Raw genomic sequence first — 15535 nt, 5'->3', positions numbered from 1 at the left:
TATTTATTTGAAAAGTAGAGTGACAGAGGGAGGGATGGAGAGAGAGGGGGAGAGAAAAAGAGAGAAATCTCTGTTTTGCTGGGTCACTCCCCAAATGGCTGCAATGGCCCGTCCAGGCTGAAGCCAAGAGCCCAGAGCTACATCTGGGTCTCCCACATGGATGTCAGAGGCCCAGGCACTGGCGCCATCCTCCACTGCCTTCCCCGGTGCCTTAGCAGGAAGCGGGTTTGAAAGTGGAGCAGCCAGGTCTTTAACTGGGATGCTGGTGTTGCAGCCAGCAGCTTAGATCACCATGCCACAATGCTGGCCTCTAAAGTATTAATTATTTCCTTCACTTTTGTATTGTTCATTGCTTGTATATGGAAATGTGTTTTTTAAGTTTTTTTTTTTATTCGAAAGGCAGAGTGACAGAGAGAGAGAGAGAGAAAGAGAGAGAGAGAGAGAGAGATCTTTCACCCACTGGTTCACTCCCCAGATGCCCTCAATAGCTGAACCTGGAACTCAGTCTGGGTGTCCCGTGTGGGTGCATTGGCACGGGATCCCCCGACCCAATTTTTGGTTTTGTGTTTCTTTTTTTTGTTTGTCTATTTTGTACTTTGCAGCCTTGTGGAACTTGTTTATTCGTTCTGATGGTTTCAGTGGGATCCTTGGGATTTTCTGCATACAAAATCATGTTCCCTGAAAACAGGTGCTTTGCCTTCTTCCTGGCCCGTCTGGATGCTTCTGTCTCTTCTCCCTGCTTGGGCTGGCGAGAGCCTCCAGCACAGCTCTGACTGGAAGCGGTGGGAGTGGGACCGGGGCGGGAGTGGGACCGGGTGCAGCCTTTCCCCTGCGCGCGTGCCGTCAGCCTGGAGTTTCTCATCCACGCCCCTTACCTGGCTGAGGAGGTTCCTGCCTGTTGAGAGTTTTTATCAGGAAGGGGGTTAGGTTTGGCCAGATGCCTTTTTCGCCTGTATTGAGATCAGGATGTGGTTTTTGTCTTTAGCCTGTTGATGGGGACGGACGTTACATGAGCTGATTCAGAAGTTAAACCAACTAGGATTCCCGGTGCAATGTTCGCACCACGAGGCTGTGTCTCTAGGTCACGTAAATGCTCCGTTCAGAGCAGTTACGCTGGGTTGTTTAGGGGATAAGGGCGAGGACAAAAGCTCCCTGCAGTTTGTTTCCAATGACTTTGAACCTCAGGTGTTTGCACCCACAGCTGTGCAGCTGTGGGGGGGCCATGCCATGTGGTCCTTTGCATATGCCGCTGGCTCCAGTGTTCCGGTTTCCATAGAGGGTTTTGGCTGCCGATGTAGATTTCTTGCAACATCTTGGTCTGATTGTGCAGTGTCGGGTGACGCGGCCATTGTGGAATGGGGTGAGAGGGCTTCCCTCTCCCCCGGGTGTTTGGGGGCCCTCGCAGGTGATGGGGTCTCTTTCCTTGTAGGGTCATCCACACAGCCTGCTCTCGGTTGTGGCGGTTTGTGTAGGAATTCAGCCATTTCTTCTGCGGTATCTGATTTGTTGGTGCGGCACTATTGTAGTATTCCATTTTAATTACCTTTATTATTTTTAAGGTTTATTTATTTGAGAGTTAGAGAGAGAGAGGTCTTCCATCTGCTGATACACTTCCCAAATGGCCATAGCGGCCGGGGCTGGGCAGATCTGAGGCCAGGAGCCAGGAGCTTCCTCCAGGTCTTCCACTGGGTACAGGGGCCCAGGGACTTGGGCCATCTTCTTCTTCTTTTTTTAAGATTATTTATTTATTTGAAAGTTACACAAGGAGAGAAGGAGAAGCAGAGAGAGAGAGAGAGGTCTTCCATCTGCTGGTTCACTCTCCAGATGGCGGCAACGGCCGGAGCTGCGCTGATCTGAAGCCAGGAGATTCTTCCGGGTCTCCCATGCGGGTGCAGCGGCCCAAGCACTTGGGCTATCTTCCACTGCTTTCCCACGCCACAGCAGAGAGCTGGATTGGAAGTGGAGCAGCCGGGACTGGAACTGGTGCCCATATGGGATGCTGGCACAGCAGGTGGAGGCTTAACCTACTATGCCATGGCGCCGGCCCCTAATTGCCTGGATTCTTTAACGTCTCTGCTGTCGTTCCCAGTTTTAGCCACCTGAAGCTTCCTCTTTTTTTCTCTTTGTGGTTAGTCTAGTTAAAGGCTTGCCGCTGTTGTTGCTCTTTTCAAAGAACCAACTATTGCTTCTGCCGATTTTCTTTACTGTTTTCCCGTTCATTAATTCTTGCTTTAATCTTTGTTATTCCCTTTCTTTCACTTGCCTTAGGTTTGATGTGCTCTGATTGTGCTAATGTGAATTAAATCGGAAGGTTAAGTTATTGATCTTCTTAATTTTTTAAAGTTCTTTATGTATTTATTTTTGCTTATTGGACGGCAGAGTGGCAGAGAGAAAGGGGGAGGGGAGGACAGACACCTTTCATCCGCGGGTTCACTCCCCCAATGCCCGCAACAGCTGGGGCTGGGCCAGGCTGAAGCCAGGAGCCAGGAGCTCCATCGGGGCTTCCTGCACGGGTGGCAGGGTCCCCAGTACTTGCCAGGCGCATGAGCGGGGGAGCCGGGTGGGAAGCAGAGGCGGCACTCACGCAGGCTCTGTGGTGTGGGCGTCCCGAGCAGCAGCTTGGCCCCGGGACCGCGCTCCGCGCCCTTCCTCTTCCTCACTGCGGGCACAGCGCGCTCCCGGTGGCTTCTGCGCCGCGTTTAGGACGCGTCCCGCCTTCATTTCCGGCCCTCCCGACGTCTCTGATCCTGTCGGTGAGGTGGTCGTGGACTCACCGGTTATTGAGGAGTGGGCGGCCGGGTTTTCACTTATTGATTTCGCCGTTACTGATGTCTTACTGCATCCCATGGCGGTTGGAGCCGTGCTCCGTGTGGTTTCCTGCTTGTTCGCGGGTAGCCCGTGGTCCACACGCACTAGAGAGGAATGTACCTGTGTGCTGCTGCTGGGGGCCCTCGGAGCTTTCTCTGCGTTTACCCTGTGCGCGAGGCTGAGCACCCCGCCCCGGGAACTATCCGGGGGCATTTGGCTTCCTTGGTGGGAGCGCACTATCTATTAGGGAGAAGCCAGCTCCTGTCTGGCTGAAGAGTTACGCATGGCTTGTCTGCTTTGAACTGGGGTTCGGTGTGTATTGAGCTGTGCAGACAGAGCTTTCTGTAGATTGTTCGAGCATCTTACGATAACGATAACAACATTCAGGAAGCCTTTCCCCGTTCTGAGGGTGGAAGATGCGTGGCCTCCTTCCCTCGTAGAATGCTGCGGTTTCTGTCGCTGTGATTTTATCTGACTGGCGTGGATGTGTTCGCGAGGGAGTGAGACCTACACTCAGCCTATTTTGTCTTCGGGGGGCAGATCAGCGGCCCCAACTGCGTCTTAAAGTCTCCACCTTTTCCTGCCTGGTCTGAAATGGCCCCTTCGTTACACACTGGACTCCCGGACGACTGGCCGCTCTTCCGTTCCGTTACCGTGTTTCCGAGCCGGTATCACGCGGCCTCAGTGGCCGTGACTTTGAGCCGTCTGCTGGGCCCGCTTCCCCCTTGGTGCTCTTCTCTCTGGGACTGTGCTGGTCAGTCTCAACCATGCACCCTGACTTCTGAGTTTACACGTTAACTCGCCTGGTGCAAAGGGAACCTGCTGAGGGTTTCTAGACTGATTTAGGAGTAACTGCTGTTTTTATGTATTTGTTTATTTTTATAAGACTTACTAATTTAAAAGTCAAAGCTACAGAGGGAGGGAAGGGGCGGGGAGAGAAAGGTCTTCCATTCGCTGGTTCACTCCCCAGCTGCAACTGGCAGGGCTGAGCCAGGCCGCAGCCAGTGGCCAGAGGCCAGGAGCCAGGAGCTTCTTCCAGGCCTCCCACGCAGGTGCAGGGGCCTGAGGACTTGGGCCATCTTCCACTGCTTTCCCAGGCCATAGCAGAGAGCTGGATCGGAAGTGGCGCAGCTGGGACTCGAACTGGTGCCCATGTGGGATGCCGGCACTGCAGGCTGCGGCTTTCCCTGCTACGCCACAGCGCGGGCCTCAACTGATAATTTTATAATAATAAGCTTTCTTTCCCGTTGTTTCCTGCTGGCTACTGGTAAATAGATACATTATGGATTTTCAAAAATCCCCTGCCTCTTGACTTTATTCCTTTGCTATTTAATGGTTTTCCGTGGCGTCGCGTGGCTCTCCCAGTCCACATCCACGCCAACTCTGTCTTGTCTGACTCCCTTCTGTTCCCTCCATTTCTGTTTCCTGGCGGCTAGCACGGGCACGTGACTTCTAGGGCGGGCAGATGGCAGGCGCATGCGCAGTCCCTGTGGGGACTGAGCGCGGGGCGGCGACCCGGGCCGCATTCCTGGGCCTGGGCTGACAAGGCGCTGGTAGGCTCAGCGTGCGGCGTTGGGCGGGCGGCGTGTGGTATGTGACTTGTGGTGTGTGGTGGGCGACTGTGGCGGGCTGTGTGTGGTGTGTGACGTGGCGTACGGCGTGTGGCGGGCTACGCGTGGCGTGTGACGTGGCGTGTGGCGTGGTGCGTGGTGCGTGGTGCGTGACCTGTGACGTGTGGCGGGCGACGTGCGGTGTGTGGCGCGTGACCTGTGACGTGTGGTGGGCGACGTGTGGTATGTGGCGTGCGGCGTGTGGTGGGCTACGTGTGGCGTGTGACGTGGCGTACGGCGTGTGGCGGGCTACGTGTGGCGTGTGACGTAGTGCATGGTGCGTGGTGTGTGGCGCGTGACCTGTGACGTGTGGCGGGCGACGTGCGGTGTGTGGCGTGCGGCGCGTGGCGTGTGATGTGTGACGTGCGCCTGGTGCCGCAGGTGGCCGCCTCCTGGCCGTGCCCTCGGAGACAGAGCCCAGCTCCCCGCCCGGTGGCGCGTCCCCTGCCGGGCGCTGGTCCTGTCACATGGGCGCTCCCTCACGGCGCCCTCCCAGGGCCTGCCCTCCAGCGCCAGCGTGGGGACGAGGGGCCCGGCGCGGGAACGTGGTGGGACACACGCCGGGTCTTGGTGGGCTTCCTCCCCGGAGGGGTGGCCTTTGTCGGCGTCACTGCGGCCAGCCCCCGGCGCAGGTCTGGCGACAGTTTAGACTTTGGGACTGGAGCGACTGGGGTTCCACGCCCCGCGAGGACCCCAGCTCCTGTGTTGGTGGGCGCTCCCTGTGGGCCAGGCACTGCCTCCTGTGGCCGGCTCCCAGACGCGGGGGACACGGCGCCGCGCCGCCTCGCGCGTGGAGCGCGCAGCTCCGGGCATGGCCCCCGGGGCCCTGCCTCCCACTGCTGCCCGCTTCCTGGGCGTGGGCTCTCAAGGCTCAGACGTTAGGTTCCTTGTTTCCCCATCTTAACTGTGTCTATTTGAAAGGCAAAGAGACGGAGACAGTGGCAGGCAGACAGACGGAGCTCCTGGCCGCTGGTTCACTCTCCAGCAGCCGGGGCCGGGCCGGGCCGGAACACAATCCGGGTCTCCCACGGGGGTGGCAGGAGCCCAGTGACTTGAGTCCTCCCCACTGCCTCCCAGGGTCTGTGTCAGCAGGAGGCGGGATCAGGAGGCGGAGCCGGGTGTGGAGCCCAGCAGTCCCATACTGGACGAGGGTGTCTGCTCCGGCGCCCGCCCCGTACTCCCATTTCAAAGACAGGGAAACCGAGGGGCGGAGTGACTTACCCAGGGAGGTTTTTGCTCGGGAGCAGTGGAGACCCTGGGGTCACTGGGGTCCCTGCTTCCAGCTCCCAAAGTCCTGTCCCGCCCGCCGCCCCTGGGAGAGGAGCCGGGAGGCTGCGCAGTGGGCTGCACTGGGCTGTGGGCGTCTGTGTGCAGGAGGGGGGAGACAGGGCTGTGCTGCTCCGGCGGGGAGCGAGTGAAGGCCAAGGCCGGCTGGACGGCTACATGCAGAGCAGGGGGTTAGGCCTCAGGCACACGGGATGACGGGAAGTTCTCAAAAAAATTATTTTTTAAGTCTCATTTTAAAAAAAGTCATGACAAAGTAATTTCTAAATGTCAGTTGACACAGAATAGAAAGTGAAAAAGGGATCTTCCTTTCTCCGTCCCACGCCTTTTGGAAGAGACACGGAGAATTGGGAATGCTTCCAGAACTTTCTCTAAGCTTCCCGAGCACGCATGCGTGTGCGTGCGTGTGCACATGTACACATTCACATACGAACCGGTTTTCTCGGGTGGGCGTTTGGTGCAGTGGCTAGGATGTGGCGGGGGATGCCTGCACCCCACATCTGAGTGCCTGGGTTCGAGTCTGGCTCTGCTTCCGACCCAGCTTCCTGCTGATGCATCCTGGGAGGTAGCCGGGGCTGGCCCACGTGCTTGGGTCCCTGCCACCCATGTGGGAGACCCGGATGGAGTTCCTGGCTTGGCCCTGGCTGTTGCAGGCATTTGAGAAGTGATCCAGTGGGTGCAAGATCTCTCAGCTAATTTAATGATAATAAAAAGCACCAGTTTTCTTTGTAGAGAGCTTAGTAGCGCATGTTTGTCATGTGCCAGGCACCGCCCCACACCCTGGCTTGCATTATCCCACACAACCCTCCTGCGGGGCAGAGGTCGGGGAGCCTGTGGTCAGGAGCGGCTCCCGGAGGAAAGGGGCGTGTCCGGGCCAGCGCCCTACTGCTTCCCGGAGGATCTATCTTTACCTCGGAGCGTGCAAGTGGCGGAAGAGATGCGGGGGGTTGGCCCTTGTCAGATGGGCAACTCACGGTGACTAGGCGTTCGGCCCGGACTGGGAGGTTTTCTGCCAGCAGAACCGCTGAGACCGGGCCCCACCCTAGATGGGACCACCCTTCCTCTCCCACATTCTGCTTTAATGACACCTCGGAGCAGGGCTGGGCCCCCTGCCAGGGGCCGCTGGCTGCTCTGCAGGGAGAGGCCGAGAGCGGGAGGTGGGCCCATGAATTTCCCCTGGACCTCAAGGAACACCTCACCCGCCCGGTGGGTGTGGTTCTCCCTGCCGCCACTCCGTTTCACTCTCACCCAAGCTGTGTGACTTAAGGCAGGTTCCTCTACCTCTCTGGAACTCATCAATTGGAAAAAAGGACACAGCTAGTGTCTGCCTCCTGGGTGAGCCGGCAGGCAGTTTGCAGAGAGCTTGGAGCACCAGTGCCAGGTCTGGGCCCGGAGCGGGAGGCGGGCAGGAGCCAGGTGTGGTCTCCGCTCCGTGGAACAGGACATGGAGTGACTTACGTGCGTGTGCCCTCCTAGTCGGCTGCCTGTCCTGTGCGTGTTTCTAGAGCCTCAGGTGGGTGCCAGGCCCCGCCCCAGCCCTGCCCCCAGGGTGCGCAGGGTCCGCAGCAGGCTGGGAGCAGACCGCCAGCCCCGCCCCCGCAGGTCCTGGGGGGGCGACCAGGGGGCGTTTTGTTTCCTGGGTTTCCTGGGCGTCTGCTGCAGTCGGTGAGGAAAGTCACCCCTGACCCGAGGCCTGGCAGATGCCGTGCTGCCCGGAGCGGGCCTGGGGCCTCTCTCACAGACTCCCAGCAGGACCCCCGATGGGGGGGGGGCATGATAGAGGAGGCAGCTGAGGCTCGGGGCCCATCACTGGACTGTCTGGGCAGGGACTTGGACCCAGGAAGCCTGCCGGGGCCCCCAGCGGTCCGCAGGTGCGCCTCAGTCAGCCAGGAAACAGCAACAGCCCCAAGCCAACGCACGCTGCACTCAGCGGTGTCTTAAAGGCCTGCGGTGGGGTGGGGGGCAGTGGGGAGCTGTGTTCTTGGTGAGTGTAAGAGCATAGGGGCTGGGTGCTGTGTCTCTCTCCTCGACTCCAGGAGGGCACACACGAGCTCTTGGTGCTGAAGGACCCTCACGGCCCTGCCCGGGCTCCCTCCCCCGTTCTTCTGTCCTTGATTCCCTCCCATGACGGGGAGCTCACTCTTCCCCCACCGTAGTTTGTTCTAAAGAAAGTTTGGGCTCTTGGATAGTTCCTCTTATATTTGACAACTTTTTTTTGTTTGTTTTCAAAGATATTTTTGGAAGTTTTATTTCCTCTCGAAGTCCAACGAGGTCCTGGCCGGTTCATCTCTGTGTGCCCCGTGGTGATTAGCAGGGGTGCAGTGGGCTGGCTGGGCCTGGGGCTGTGGGTAACCAAAGACTTCTGATGGGTGCTGTGGCCTCAGTGAAATGGGTTGCCATAGAAACTGGGGGCCCAGTGACCCCCTTGGGCTGTGGAGCAGGTCTGCCGTCCACCCAGGGCCTCCTCAGCCCCATGTTCTCTGAGCCAGTGGCCTCCGGGGGGCATGCGGGCTGCACCCCCACTGTGCAGCCCAGCAGCCCATGGCCCACAGATGGCTGCCCCATCCAATCAGGGGGACTTTTTCTTATTCAAGGGGTCTTGGAGGACCATCTAGACCCATCCTGGGCCGGTAGGCGCCCTTGTGGCATAATGGGACGTCCCCTCGCTGGGGTGTCTGGGATCACCATGTCAGTAACGCTGACGTGACAGGCGGCCTGCGACAGTGCCTCGGTCCCCATCATTTACAGATGAGGCAACGGGGCACTGAGCAGCTAGCTCAGGTGCGCGGGGTCACACAGCTGGCTGGGGCATAGCTGGTACCGGAACCGGGGGAGCCTGGCCCGAGAGCCTCGCTGTCGCCCACGAATGCTTCGGGAGGGTGATGGTGAGGTCGCTGGTCCTGGCGGCTCCGGCCTGATGAGGAGTGGCCCTGGGGGTGGCAGCCGGTAGCGTCTCCCCCCTAACCCAGCCTTTCTCTCTGATTTGCAGATGAGAACGGGGAAGTGACCCGCCTGGAGACACAGAGTGGGAGAGGCGGAGCTGGGCCTCCAGTCCAAGGCCAAGACCCCAGAGCCTCTGGGACAGGTGAGGGCGGGAGGCGGGAGGCAGGGAGGGGGTTCCAGCTGGGTCCGGGCTGTCCTTCCTGGTCTCTGCACGGCCCGCCAGGACTTCCGAGCTCTTAGCTCCTCCTCCCACGGCTCCTGCAGCCGTCCAGTGTCTGCTGAGCACGGCTGTGCGCCGTTCAGTGAGAACTCAGGCCCAGGAGCCGAGGGGCCGGGCCCAGGGAGTGGGTCCGGGAGATGCTTCCCCGGGGGCCCCCTTCGGGCTGAGGAGCCTGGTGAAGCGGTCAGCGTGGTGCAGGCGAGTGCAAAGGCCCCTGGCTGCAGTGGGCTCCCAGCCGGCCCCTCTTCACACCTCCTCTTAGCACCTTTCTTCCGGGTTAGACTCTCCGTCAGTCAAATATTCATTCAGCAAACCTGCGTGCCAACTGCCTGCTCAGGAGGGCTGGGCCAGGGACCCCGGGGAGGTGGGGCAGGCCAGGGCTTCTGCACGGGGCCCTGCCCCCAGGAAGCCACCCTTAGTGCCCTTCACAAATGAGGAACCTGAGGCTGAGGCGCATGCGCCCAGGAGGCTGGTCCTCTCTCTGGGCCTCAGTTTCCCCCCGCAGACCGAGCGGGGGGGGGTCCCTCTCGCTGCTCCACCCAAGGTCCCCTCTCATCCCCGCCAGGACCATGGGCAGCAGCAAGAGCAAGCCCAGGGACGCGAGCCAGCGGCGCCGCAGCCTGGAGCCGGCCGAGAGCGCCCACGGAGGGGCCGGCGGCGCCTTCCCCAGCACGCAGACCCCCAACAAGCCGGCCTCCGCCGACGGCCACCGCGGCCCCAGCGCCGCCTTCGCCCCTGCCGCCGCCGAGCCCAAACTCTTCGGGGGCTTCAACTCTTCGGACACCGTCACCTCCCCGCAGAGGGCCGGGCCGCTGGCTGGTCAGTGCGCGGGGCTAGGGGCCGGGCTGCCCTTGCCCCTCCTCGCCACGCCCGCCCCCTCCCCGAAGGGGGAGGGTCTGGCCTTACTGTCCCAGGGCTGCTGGGCGGGGGGTGGGGGGGTGGGAGGGGCACTGCTTCGCTCTCCACCGCCCCCGGCTGGGTTCTCTGCAGAGAGGCTCGTGTGGGGCAGCACAGGGACCTGAATCCCAGGGGTCCAGGAGGCAGGGAGCTGGGCAGGACCGGGCGTGGGAGGGTGGGGTGTTGGCCAGGTGGGGCGGACGGGTTGCCAGGGAGCAGCGAGTCCGGGACGCCAGGCCCAGCTCCCAGATGCGCCCCTGCGCCCTCTGCTGGCGCCTTGCGGGTACGGCAGCCTCAGCAGGAGACAACTTCAAAAGGTTCATGGAAAACTAGAATTCCAGGAGTTTTGAAATTTGCGTGTTGTTTTTTTTTTGTAATTTGCACCTCCCATAGGGTTTTAAAAACATATTGTATTTATAGATTTCAAACATTTTTGCAGCAAATATTTTAAAGAATTTTTTTTTATTTGTATACTTAAGAGGCAGAGGGAGACAGACATGTCCCATCTGCTGGTTCACTCCCCCAAAATGACCACAGTGGCCGAAGCTGGGCTGAAGCTGGGGGAGGCAGAATCCAGGATGTTAGCCAGGGTCTCCCACGTGGGTGGCAGGGACCCGACTATCCGAACCATCCCGACTGCTTCCCAGGGTGCATATTAGCAGGAACTTGGACTCAGGAACCAGAGCCAGGAATTGAACCCAGGCTCTGTGATGCAGAGTGCGGTTATGTTAACTGCCAGTCTAAACACCTGCTTCTTAGTGTTAATTTCTAGTTCATTTTCCATGAACTTTTTGAAGTACCCACTAGGTACATAAACATGTGCACTCTTAGCCAATGCATTCAGTTGGAGCCACACCCATCCTCAGCTGGGACTTGTACACCTGCCCAACGGAGAGGTTGTCAGCCAGGGCAGACACAGCAGCTGCACACTGGGATGCAGACTCACCCATGTGCAGGTGGGAGCCCAACCGAGGGCACACCCAGGACAGACACACCCAGCTGGAGACTCGGGCCCCAGTGCCCTGGTTTGCAGGTGCTGTGTTCATCGGCACCAGGGCGGCGGGCAGGCTTGAAGCCTCTGACACAAACACACCAGTCTGTGCAAGAAATAACTGGTGGAGCCCTAGGATGTGCCAAGGGCTCTTGAGACACTAGGGTCCAAGCAGTGCAGAGGACAGAACCCCATGGGCAGTGTATGAGCTGCTGGGGGTTGGAGAGACCCCAGGGGGATGTGGGGGTTGTCAGTGACATGGAGGGCTGAGGGGCCTCTCAGAGGGGACAGATCCTGCAGCCAGGACCTCCCCAGGCCCCTCACAGCACCCTGAGTCACTCCATGGAGGAACAGAGTGACCCAAGGTGGGCTCCCTTGTACCCCGGCTCCTGCAGCCCACAGCTTTTCTTTGAGCACCTACTGTGTGCCAGGCCCTGGGGCCTGTCCTTGGGGCTGCTTGCTCTGTGAGCCGGTGCCACCAGGGGGCGCAGTGAGCATGGACACAGCATCCCTGGGCTGGCCCTCTCTGCAGGCGGGGTGACCACCTTCGTGGCCCTCTACGACTATGAGTCCCGGACGGAGACCGACCTGTCCTTCAAGAAGGGGGAGCGGCTGCAGATCGTCAACAACACGTGGGTGCCCCTTCCCCTCCGGAGGACCCTGGGGAGCCTCCCAGTGGGGCTGGGGAGGGTCCCCCTCAGGGGCTGCCGCATTGCTGCCTGGGCGTCCCCGCTGCCCTCCTGTCCCCGGCGCACTCTCAGTCTCTCCCTCTCTCTCTGCTTCTCTCTCGCTGGCCTTAGGAGGAAGGTGGATGTCAGGTGTGTATTTGCTTGGCAGTGGGTGGACGTGGCTGCTGCCTGCATGTGCTTGGGCCCAGGCTCCCCTCCCTGCTGGCCCACCTCGGCTTCCCCCGCCTGTCCTCCGCCCCATTGGTCCCAGTGGGCCCTCCTCCCCTTAGCCTGCCCATCACACACCTCCCCCCCTCCCTTCCTGCTCACTCCTCTCCCCACCGTGGCTCCCAGGCCACGCTGAGTGCCAGTGGCATGCAGGGCACTGGGCCAATGAGGCCTGGTCCCCGCACCCCTGGAGCCAGAGTGTGGCCTTGAGCCAGCCCCAACCAGGGTGCCAGGTCCCCGAGCCATGGAAGCAGGCTGCCAGGTGCAGGTGCAAGGTGGGACGGGCAGGGCTTCGTGGCTGCAGAAGGTCGGGCTGTGGAGGGGAGAGGGAAGTGGAGCCCGCGGCGTCCTAGAGGCCTGGCTGAGGCTTGGTGCCCATTGGTCCCAGAGGGTCCCGCTGGGTTGTGCGTGCTGCGTGCTGACCCCTGTGCTGGAAGCACGCCATCCCCTCCCTGCCTGCTGAGCTCCTCTCCACCCTGTGAGGTCCCGAGCAGGACTGCCCGTGCAGAGGGGCGGGGGGAACATGGTGCCAGGCGCTGGGCTGCAGCGGGAGGGGGGGCGGCGGCTCCGTTTTGCGAACGAGGACATTGGGGCTCAGAGAGGTGAAGGCCCTTGTCCAAGGTCACACAGCTACCAGTCAGCAGAGCCAGGACTGGAATCGGGCGCCCACTGCCTCCTGAGGGGAGGGGCTTTCCTACCCTCCCTCGGTCTGGAGGGCTGGGGTGGGCTCCACTCTCTGACTAGCTGTTTGCTTGTCCCCCACCCCCAAACCGGGAGCTCCCAGGGGCTGCTGCTGGCCACCTCCTTCTGGGCCCCTGCCTCACCTGCCGCCTGGCATGCGGGGCACCGGCCGGTGTCAGCCCGCAGAAGTGGCCGCTTCCTCGTGCAGGGCTGCCCGCAGCGCTCGAAGCTGCACGACTTTCTCTGGGGCCTCCACAGCCCTGAGAACAGAGCGCTCATTTCTTCCACTTTACAGAGGAGCAAACTGAGGCCCAAGGTCACACAGTGAGCGGAGGCAGGGCTGGGAGGGGCCTGGGCCAGGGAAGCCTTGGTGAGGGTGCAGGCAGGAGACCAGGCTGTGGCTTTGATGCATGGTGGGCGGGTGGGTGGGTAGGGCTCGGGTCACAGCTGGGACAAAGGGGAGGAGACCGGCAAGGCTGGGGAGCCCCCCCCCCCCCACGCCAGCGGCAGCCCCTCTCCCCCCTCAGCCCAGCCTCTGCCTCTCTGCCTGGGTCTCCCGAGGGTGGAAGTGGTGGCATCTCCTACATGGGAAGCCCCAGGGAGCAGTGGGAGGCCCTGGGGTGGGTGGGGCGGGTCAGGAGCCTTCCTGCTGTCTCAGTGTGCAGCTGCCCCTGGGCTTGGAGGTCAGGTGCGGGCAGAGTTGGGGCTGGCGTTGGAGGGAGAAGAGAAAGGGATGTGTGGGCCCAGGGACCACCCTGCATGGCTGTAGCCCTCCCCCGCCCCGCCCCGCCCCACCCCACCCTTGCTGTCTGAGTGAGGGATGCTCCGTGCTGCCCTGTGAGGGTCTGGGTTGCTGTCAGGATGAGCTGCCCAGTGACCCGAGATCTTTGCCTCCTGGGCACCACAGAGTCCCCTGGGTCTGAAATCTGACCGCCCCAACCCTGAGCTGTCCCTCCCCCTGAATTCCAGCACATTTTGGGGGAAGCGTCCCAGCAGGCCCTGGGAAGCAGGTAACAGTCCCTGGGGCAGGGGCACCTCAGGCTGACAGAGCCCCCAGGTCCCCACTTCATACCCCCCACAGCCTGCCCTTACCTCCCACACCTGCGGCCCTGGGCCGCACCGGTCTGCCTGGCCCTGCCCAGCTCCGGCTCTGCCAGCCTCGGCCATGGGGTGTGGAGTTCAGGCTGGGCCATTCCTGGCTGCCCAGCAGGGCTGTGGTCCCCAGGGTGCCTCCCTGACCAGTCCCAGCAGCCCCCGAGAGTGACTGTCCTTACACGCTCTGGCATCATATCCTAGAGTCCGGAGCCACCCTCCCACCCCTTTGTCACTGGTTGGACAGCTTAGACACATGGGTTGGGGTCAACGAGGGCCCATGGGGACAAGATCGTGGCTCAGGGCCCCTGACCCAGGGCCATCTCCTCTGTCCCCCCTCCAGCCCAGGCCCCAGGGAAGGCACTGAGTGCAGAACCCAAAGCCTGATAAGCCAGTGTCGCTGTTGCGTCTGCTGGGCTTGGAGTGGTGTCCCCGCCAGACTGGACCTGTGAGGGCTGCAGGAGCAGATCCTCCTGGCCCTTGGCAGACACAGAGGCAGGTTTGAGCCTGCCAGACCCCTGTCACGGCAAGATGGGGACTGACACCCCCTCACCACAGGGAGGCAAGCCGAGGCTCAGTGGATAACTGCAGCGTGGGCTCGTGTGGGGCTGGGTCTTTGCACACTTCGCCTGTGAGGGAGACGCCGCGACACGACTTCCTCCTTACCGACAGGCACTTGCCCAGGGCTCCATGCGAATGCTTGGTGGCGCTGTGCCGCTTTGGCTTCTTTTTTTCTTTTTTCAAGACTTAGGTATTTACTTGAGAAGTAGAGTTACAGAGAGAGAGGCAGAGACAGAGAGAGAGCTCTTCCATCCGCTGGTTCACTCCCCAGATGGCTGCAGTGGCCGGAGCCGGGCCCATCTGAACCCAGGAGCCAGGGGCTTCTTGCGGGTCTGCCACGCAGGTGCAGGGGCCCAAGGACTTGGGCCGTCTTCTACTGCTTTCCCAGGCTTTCAACAGGAAGCTGGATCAGAAGTGGAACAGCCGGGACTCAAACCGGCGCCCATAGGAGATGCCGGCACTGCAGGCAGATGCTCAGCCTACTGCACCAGAGCACCGGCCCCACTGCTTTGGTTTCTAAAGAGATTTTGGAGACTAGGGAGGGGTACCTTAGACGTACATTTAGTGCTTTTCAGTATTGCCAATTTTTTCAGCCAAATCAAGACACTGACAACTCATGCAGGCTGAGAACTGCTAGTGCCTTCAGCGGGAGGCCTGACTGACCTTGGGGGTGTGGCAGAGGGCACTGAGGCCTGAGGCAGGGTGGCACCCAGGGCCGCCTGCTCTTGGGCTCAGGCAGCTAGAGAGCTGGGGGCCGGGGGCCAGGTCCCGTCCCTGAGCTGTCAACCCCACCCTGGACTGGGCAGCCCCAAACTCTCCTCGGGGAGTCCTGGTGGTGTCTGCTGACCTGCCCTATTGCCGGGGCCCTGGCCCCTGCTGGCCTAACACCCCGAGGCCGCCAGCCTGCAGACTCTCCTTGTTGAGTGGTCTTGTTTGTAGCCTGTGACCTTGGACCTGGCCCTGTCCTGGTGCTGCCCTACTGCTGCCCCAGCCTCTGGGAGGATGGGAGCCAAGTTTGGCTGCAGACACTCAGGCCCTGCTCCTCACCCACCCTGCCACCGAGTCACGCTGCCTGCTCCATGCCTCAGTTTCCCCAGCTCTACAGAGAAAGCGCTGGTCTCTGGCTGTGTGCTGTGTGTCTGCGCTGAGTTGTCAGCCCTGGTTTCCCCAGCTGGGGGCGGGGCCTTGCCTGCCTTCCTTGCAGTTGGGGCAGATGGACAAGCCCCCCACCCCCGCAGGTGCACAGAGGGAGGCGGGTGGTGATTTCTGGCTCCCAAAGGTCCCTTCCCTGGAGGGGGCTTTGCCCCTTCCTCTGGGGCCCTCTCCTCCCCCAAAGACTCTCTCCAGAGCTTCACACCCAGCTGAGTGTGCAAGCAGCTGTCACACAGCTATGCAAGGCTGCCCAGCCCCAGCCAGGCCAGGCCCCTACACCCTGCTCCACACACGGGGCTTCCCGGGGCCTGGGGTGCTCACTGCCCCTTCATGAGTCCTCAGAGAGTCCTCCAGCCTGGTACTGTCTTTCTAAAAAATTTTATCATTTTTATTTGTTTGA

The 15535-nt window shown here is 61.0% G+C and overlaps 1 protein-coding gene across 5 annotated transcripts in view; it reads left to right on the top strand.

The window, feature by feature from the left end:
- SRC (SRC proto-oncogene, non-receptor tyrosine kinase) overlaps positions 1-15535 on the top strand; it is a 45447-nt gene that overhangs the window by 19095 nt on the left and 10817 nt on the right. For 4 of the 5 annotated variants that reach the window (XM_070051854.1, XM_070051855.1, XM_051845064.2 and 1 more), the window contains 4 exons: positions 8692-8787; positions 9431-9684; positions 11286-11385; positions 11554-11571. In XM_070051854.1, the coding sequence (XP_069907955.1) occupies positions 9435-9684; positions 11286-11385; positions 11554-11571 (368 nt within the window). In that variant the 5' untranslated portion in view covers positions 8692-8787; positions 9431-9434. The remainder of the gene's footprint in view (positions 1-8691; positions 8788-9430; positions 9685-11285; positions 11386-11553; positions 11572-15535) is intronic. The other variant, XM_051845067.2, reaches the window with a different exon arrangement.

The sequence above is a fragment of the Oryctolagus cuniculus genome, chromosome 11 (genome assembly GCF_964237555.1).
Source record: "Oryctolagus cuniculus chromosome 11, mOryCun1.1, whole genome shotgun sequence".
NCBI classification, from domain to species: Eukaryota; Metazoa; Chordata; class Mammalia; order Lagomorpha; family Leporidae; genus Oryctolagus; species Oryctolagus cuniculus.
Note: the sequence above shows the minus strand (reverse complement) of the source record. Positions and strands in the feature narration are given on the sequence as shown.